Source organism: Helobdella robusta, assembly GCF_000326865.2.
Source record: "Helobdella robusta unplaced genomic scaffold HELROscaffold_18, whole genome shotgun sequence".
Classification (NCBI taxonomy): Eukaryota; Metazoa; Annelida; class Clitellata; order Rhynchobdellida; family Glossiphoniidae; genus Helobdella; species Helobdella robusta.
The window spans coordinates 1899226-1907164 of NW_008703981.1; the positions used below are offsets into that span (position 1 = coordinate 1899226).

A 7939-nucleotide genomic window follows, 5' to 3' on the forward strand; every position below is an offset into this window, starting at 1 on the left:
TTACTTTTTATACCATTAATTAACACATTTAAAGCACATTTAATAGTGTGTGCGCGTGTGTGTATGTGTGTTTGTATGTGTGTATGTATGTATATATATATATATCTGTGTGTGTGCGCGTGCGTGTTTTGAGAGTGTGTGTGTGTAGTGGAAAGAATAATAACTAACTAGACGATTGCATGTTCAAAAGAATTTATTATTATTATTTTATTACCATTACTGCTAATAGAAGTAATTATAAATAATAATAATATTTTTATCATTGCTAGTAGTACTAACCATATTTTTTAGAAATAATACTTTCTACATTTAAATTTTAAAAAAATCTAATTGATTGAACGAATGACTCAAGAATTATTGACATTGGGGTATTTGTCGTACCGTATGCTATATTTATATTGTATATATATATATATATACATAATGCATTTATGTGTGTATTATATATCAGTATATATATACGATTGAATGAATGATTGAATGAACGAACGAACGAATGAACGAATGAACGAACGAATGAACTTTCAAACGAATGATGAATAAATGTTGAATAAAGTTATGTATAAAGTGTTTTTAGCTTTATGTATTTGTATATATATATATATATATATATATATATATATATATATATATATAAACGTACGTACATACATATACATATATATAGATATGTGTGTGTTTGTTTGTGTGTGTGTGTGTGTGTGTGTGTGTGTGTGTGTGTGTGTGTGTGTGTGTGTGTGTGTGTGTGGTGATGGGTGTTAATTATGAACGTGACGAACTGAGCCGACCGAAGTAAATTTCTTTAGCGGCTTTTCGAAAGAATTGTGGAAAATAAATTAATTTTTTGCTTTGTATAGAATGCATAAGGTACTTTGCAATACCCTATACCCTGTGCGTAAGCATGGCATCACGGTATATGTGTGTGTATTGACTGTATACGGTATGGATTGATGCTATATGTATGCAATATAAGTATTTTATAATTGAAATGAAGTGATTTTTACGCGTAAAAAGTACAATACCTAGATTTTCATACATGATTGTGTAGTATCTAGTATCTACCTGTCGTGTCAGATTTAACTTCGATTGATTTAGAGCTATATTCGGTTAATTCATTTTTGATTTTAATCTAAGAAATCATTATTTGAGATAACTTAATAGGTTGATCGGAATATTTATGGAATTTATTAAGGTATGGAATGATCTTCCAACAAGATTGAAGCAAATTGTTCCAGAAAAAGATTTCAGAATAGAGTTAAAAAGTTATTTGTTCAACAAAGCATTTGATCACAGTACAATCCTCTGAGGAATGTTATTATAGGGAATAACATAATAATAATAATACTAATTTGTACATACTAAACAATTAACGACGCCTGTAACGCTAAGCTACCTTGTAAGAACCTTTTCTTTCGTTAATATAATTTCTTAAAAACTGCTTTTTACAGCACTTCATAGGCTGTATAGATCAAGTAGTGTAGATTTTGAGGTAAGGGATTTTTCGCATTCTTTCAACCAAGCCACTCAACAAGAACACCAGTCGCTTTATCCGTCGTGATACTGGGCGGCTTTCCAACAATGAACAGGCAGGCCTTGCCACAAGATCAGCACGAACGCCCGTCATCCACAAAAAACTAAATCTTGAAGATTAGGAAGAAGTATTGACATTTACAAAACGTACTAACATAAGAACACCTGAGAACGAGTCTAAATCACGCGAGGTTTCAAAAACAATGCCAGCGTCATTTTTTTTTTAGTAGATTATTTTTTCTCCATTTTCAATAACAGAAGAAAGTGTCGATCAAAACGGATTAATTAGTTAAATAATCAGCCGATTGATTAGTGGCAGACTCCTTGATTAATTTAGAAATCATTAAACTGAAACGAATGTACGTAAATATTGAACGAGAATGATGGTTAGTTCTTTACTCATACAAAACAATCGACACATTGAATAACGGAGAGAAACACGAAAAAATAACGGTCTAAGTGAAAAGCAATAAAAAAAAATAATTAACACGAACACGGTACATTTCACAATGGGATCACGTCGATAAATTTGAGAAGTTTTCATGTAGGAAGAGAAATTTTTTCAAATCATCGCCTACAAGTGAGAGTTTCTGAATTTTATCGCACACGTTCTCGTCTTTAACGACGTTTCGAATGTTGCAGCAACCAGCTGGCAGACTCAAGATAATTTTTGCCAGTTTCGACAACTTGGGTAGAGATTTTTTCTGCTCTTTCCACCAGGTCAGAGGGTCGTCATTGGCGCTATCTTCAGGCACAAATAGGCAGATGTACTTTTGAATTTCTCTTTCAAGAAAATTTTGATTGCTGACGTTGGTCTGCCTAGCCAGAATCTCCAGCTTCATTTTCTTCCACGGTGCCACGTCGGCGGCCAAAGACGAGCTGTTCAAATCAACCAACTCCACTTTTGCTTCCTTTCTATTCAATTTTATATTCTCAATTTCGTCATCAGCTTCGTTGACTTTGACATATTTTTTCACCATTTTCGATAGGAACTCGACAGATGTCAGTTGGTTGTGGTTGAGGAATTCTCTGATGGAAGGAAGATTTCGTTGAGATGGATCGAGCAGTGCAGCGCAGACATGCAGGTCCGTTATTGGAAATCTGATCTTCAGTGATGCCAACATGTTTCTCTTGATGCTTTCGATCGTTTCACTCTCGTCATCAGCGTGTGTCGTCAGGATGGTCTCAATTTCAACCCTCAAAAGTAGTACCAGCATGAGAGAACAACTGGCATTCAGGCTTCCGTTTAAAATTTCAAATGCTGACGAAAATTTTTTAAACATGGACAATAATCCTTTCAAATCATGTAATTTGTTATTTAGTGAACTTTTAACGTTTTCATGTGCAACATCATCATCTAGATCAGCTGGTACTTTTGAGTTCATTAAGTCTTTTATAATGTACTCAAGTATTGGTTCTAATAAGTACCAAGGCATCTGAGTCAGTGTTTCTTTAACATTTGATTTTGAATTATCCAGATCTGTCCAACTCTTAACAACTTGATCTAAATGTTTGAAGGCATTCAATAGCTTTTGAGATTTAAATGGAGGCCTCTGATTAAGTTCATAATGGCTGTTCATTTCACGCAATATTTGCAAGTAGTTCTCATTTTTTGAGAGGCCATCAACGTTAATCAGGTTGTTTAAAGAGTGAATCAAACAGTAGTACTTTTCGAGATGTAACTGTGTCGGCTGTTCAGTGACGTCATCAACTTTCTCGTCAACCGGAGAACTTTCATCGACGAGGAAAAATGTTTTTTCAGTCAGCTTGTAATCGGTGCAGAAAACCTCGAGAAGGTTAATGTTTGAGACTATGACATCGCCCGGTATGACCAGTGGGAGAGATAATGTCACCAACTCAAAATCTTCGTTGCAAAAGTAAAATTTGAATTTAGAGTACCTGAAAGTTGAACAAACCAAGCCATCTTGTGATTCAACTGCCACTGACAAGGTGGATGGTGATGTCTTGAAAATATCTGACACCTTCCTCATGGCTTCGGGGAACATATTCAGAAGCACCTCATCACGTATCGATGAAGAAGTAGGCAGAAGCAGATAATTCACTGCCTCTAAATTGAGTAAAAGCTGTTTGAAACCCTCCCCTTCAACGATATCAAAAGGCAAAAGATCTTTGCAACACATGACTGCCAGGTTGCTGATGATGCTAGACTGCTGATCTACCAACACAGGTGACTTTGTTGAACTGGATTCTTCCAAATCTTTCATTGCACGACTAGTTGATGAGATGTTTTTGGAGTCCATGTTGTCAAAATCTTCTGACCTTGATTCGCCAAACAGCAACATACTGTCCTCGTAATCCTGGTCCTTCAGGGTGGAGACTTTGCTGCTGTCCACATTCATACCTGCGAGTGATTGTTAAATGGTAAGAATACAATATAAATATCACCAAATACTGATATGAAATAAGTAACATTAAAGTGATTTCACAATATATCTCATATAATAACATATTGCTAGCTAAGTCTTTGTAATCTTGCTTAATGCATTAAATGACTAAACTGAGATTTGAGCTCAAAAACTTAACTAATTGACAGTTAAAAAAGCTTTTACACTAATTTTAAAAAGAAAAACTCAGCCAAGAATGAATAACAAACTGATGTTATGTGCAGTTATCAAATGTCTTTGCAAGTTTGTTGAACTGGATGAGTATTTGTAGCTGTGCAGGTGTCCTTCTTGGAAGCATAAGTTGCAGTAGGAATCGTTTGATATGACGGTAGGTTCGCACGCCTCATCCTTGTACACCAACGTGCCAAAAAACCTCCACACCACACTCCTGCTCGACCTACAACGAGGCTTCATCAGAATGGACAACTTCTTGAAATCTTCGATATCCTCAACTTTTGGTGTTATATTGAGAACTTTAGCACTGACTGTTGCAGAGTTCATTTCGATGTCATTTTCCATCTGATCGGCGAGTTTGGACGTATTGAACATTGTATTATATTAGATATCCAGATTCGTTATGAAATAGAGTTGTCCAGTTGTAATACCAAAAAAAACCAAACAACGAAACTAAGTCGTTCGCTACAACTTATAATAAATATAAACCGTCAAGATATACAACTATAAGGCGTGACAACAATGGCCTACCAAAAATTTTTTTAAAACTTTAGCGAACTAGCAACCCAAAAAAATGGCGTATAAGCGACTCGAGAAAGAACTAAACAGACTCAGAGATAGAAGTATACAACTCATAGAGCTTCATATAGCGAACACGTGTATAGGCATGTATAGAATGATAGCAACGCATATAAGCACACACTACAGTGGAAACAAAGCGCTCAGTAGTAGCAGCTGTGTTATAGATAGCGAATACGAGCCGTTGCTCAATCATCCACTAGCAAACATATACATGTATATAGGATATAGCGTCTATATGTATGCGTGTTAAGCAGTATATGCTGTGAAGATCATATATGGACTTAAAATAGCGAATTGGCTCAAAGCATGAGAACATACATATGTATATATATACACATATATACATGGATATATACAATACATGCGTGTTGTGCATTCTACATGTGCTAATGAATATTCATATTTTTCTGTATGTGCCACGTTCTTCTGTAGCTAAAGTAGAAGAGTTGCGATTGAACGAGTTTGTTTTAGTATTGTGACTATATCACGTAATAAAAATAAACAACCAAACAACTGGTTGTAAAAAGTGATTTATAGTATACAATCTAAAATTCTCTTACAGTCTATATGCATTAGTATTCGATTTATATACTGCCGATATACATATACACAAAACGCGTTTTCACTACCACTAAATCATTAGCCTAAAAATTAAAACAGCTTATATTATTATTAAGTCATTCACTTTTAGTATGTAAACTTTGTTCTAAACGCCCATATTTTTGACAGATGTGCAATTTTTATGTTAACTACACTAAGTGGTAGTAGTAACTATTAACAACATTACATTACATTTCCACACATTACATTACATTTCCATAAACTACATTACATTTCTCTACATTACATTACATTTCTAGTGTACTGTCTGTTTTTTGTTCATGAGTTTTATACTAATGTCATTTTATGTCTATGTATTGCTATTTGTAAGCTTCAAAAAAGTATATTAAAAAAACTAGGTACCATGAACACTTAGGAGATGTTTGTAGAGATTGCAGGAAGTGCTCAGTCTTTTATACCCCCTAAGTTTGCCCTCTTGGAAGCAGAGTGCGCAGTACAAATAAGTCCTTTCAGATTTAGGAATAGTAACAGTTGTGTCATTTTTTCTCCTCAGGTATCCATAGTAATTCCAAAATTTGGCCTTCCTCCTACCACCATCGGGTCTAATTTCATATTCATCGAAATTAGGAATAGCTTGTTGGCCGTTCGACGAGTCGTGACTTAGAACATCCATCACGTTTCCATAAGATGGATCAAGATTAAATAAATCAGTGACAAAACTGATTTTATAAATATTAATTGTTATTTATTAGTATGGTAGATTAGATATTCTAATTAGATGGTTTTTCTAAGATGAAGAGAGTTGTTGCGGTATCCAAATCCAAAATCAAATGAAAAAGATGAAAAATATATAATTATAAATAAGATAATGACAAGTTTATTAAGAATCTTAATTTAAGATCATGACACATGATCATATCATAAATAATAAATAAATATTGTGTGTAGTTTACAAAATAAATATTATATTAAAAAGAATTAGTTATTAAGTTTAGAATTAATTAATTTAGACTTGGAATCCCTACATATAATCTATATATTTATACTTTTTAGTTTTATACTATAATACAAATAATTGAAATTGAATAAAATACAGAATAAAATAATTGTCAATCAATAACTAAGAAATTTATTTATAAAATTGCATAAAACAGGCAACTGCAGTTGTTGATATGCGATCTAAAAATTAGACTAATTAAAATATAAATCAAATTTTTTGGCTTTAAAACATTTTAAAATAAACAGATAAAACAAATAAAAAAATAAAATAAACAACAAATTGGTTAAGTTAATACACAAGCATTCCTCAAAGCATTGTTTACATTCGTACGTTAAGTTAGCACAGAAACACGTATGGCATCAGTATGACGTCATCGTAAACTTTAACATGCCATTGTCAAATTTGGGCTTCAATTCTTATAAATTATATGTAATAATAATGATAACGTAATTAATAATTTTAGAAGTAATTTAATTAAATCTTGTTAGCTATACATGTTGATAATGTTTCATTTGATAATCTTCAAGTTTTTATAGATAATTCTCTTTCTTACCATTTTTTAATAAATGTTTTTTTGATAAACACAGAACTCTACGTTTCACTCTAATTTTTAGAATCATTTGTAACCTCAAATCGTCCAAGAGGTTGAATAAAAGGATTACTATGCCCCAATGGTTAAACAGGATTTTATGAAGGGCTTCCCAAATTGTCCGTTACCTTAGATGCTTAGATCTATTTTAATTCATGAAATTATTTTTGAAATGGAAGAAAAACCAGCTTTAATATTCGAGTTATCACTGTGTGTGTGAATGCGTGTGTTCATACGTGTGTGTAAGCGCACATGGGATGGTGGTTATTATTGATGCCTTGTGGATTAAACAAGAGCAATGAAAACAATTAATTTCATTTGTAATTAGAAAGTAAGGTAGTAGGAAGCACGAAATATCATCATTCATAGTGAAATGAAAGTTTTGGTGTGAAAAAAAATTGTTTTTTTTTGTATTTATTCTGAGAGAGATTTTCATTTCGCACTGCATAAACAACAAAATAAACGATTTTGATTTATCGATAGGTGCATTTTATTTATACAATCATTCGAAACTCTTTTGCATTCAAATGCACATGTTTTGAATATTTTATTCATATACACAAAATTTATCACTGAAATTTAAATTTTTATTTAAATATTAAAATTGAAAGATAATTGTTGATATTGTTCAATTCATACCAAAGATGTCGACATGGCTCTAGGTTTTCTACCAATCAAGGTCTGGCTATGATAAGAATAAACCGATGTATGTACGTCTGTGTACGTGTGTATATGTTTGTTTGTGTTTGTTTCATTTATTCTCATTACATTCTCGTTGAATATTTTGAAAACGACCGCCCCATTAGACCAACGATTTCTACATTTTGTCATAAGGACAGGAAGAAAAACGGATGATTTATTTTACACCGGAATCGTATAGTTATTCTGCAGTGGCGGATCCAGGTAATTAAGATCCCTACCCATCTGATCACAAAGGGTAAAAATTTTGAAGATTCCGTGTAAATAATAAAGTCATAAGCTTAACATCTTGAAAATATTCATACCACCACAGAAACTGGAATTAACCAGAAATGGATCGTCTCATTAGAATTTCTCTGGATCGGTCGGATATGTAAACAAAATTTATTCATTTTATTT

The 7939-nt window shown here is 32.8% G+C and overlaps 1 protein-coding gene across 1 annotated transcript; it reads right to left on the reverse strand.

Moving 5' to 3' along the window:
* Positions 1–2045: 2045 nt before the first annotated feature.
* Positions 2046–4484, reverse strand: HELRODRAFT_170589 (hypothetical protein; the record flags this gene model as incomplete). Its single annotated transcript, XM_009016391.1, has 2 exons — positions 2046–3892; positions 4145–4484. The coding sequence occupies 2 exons, from the start codon at positions 4482–4484 to the stop codon at positions 2046–2048; spliced, it is 2187 nt and encodes a 728-aa protein (XP_009014639.1).
* Between the last annotated feature and the right edge of the window lie 3455 nt (positions 4485–7939).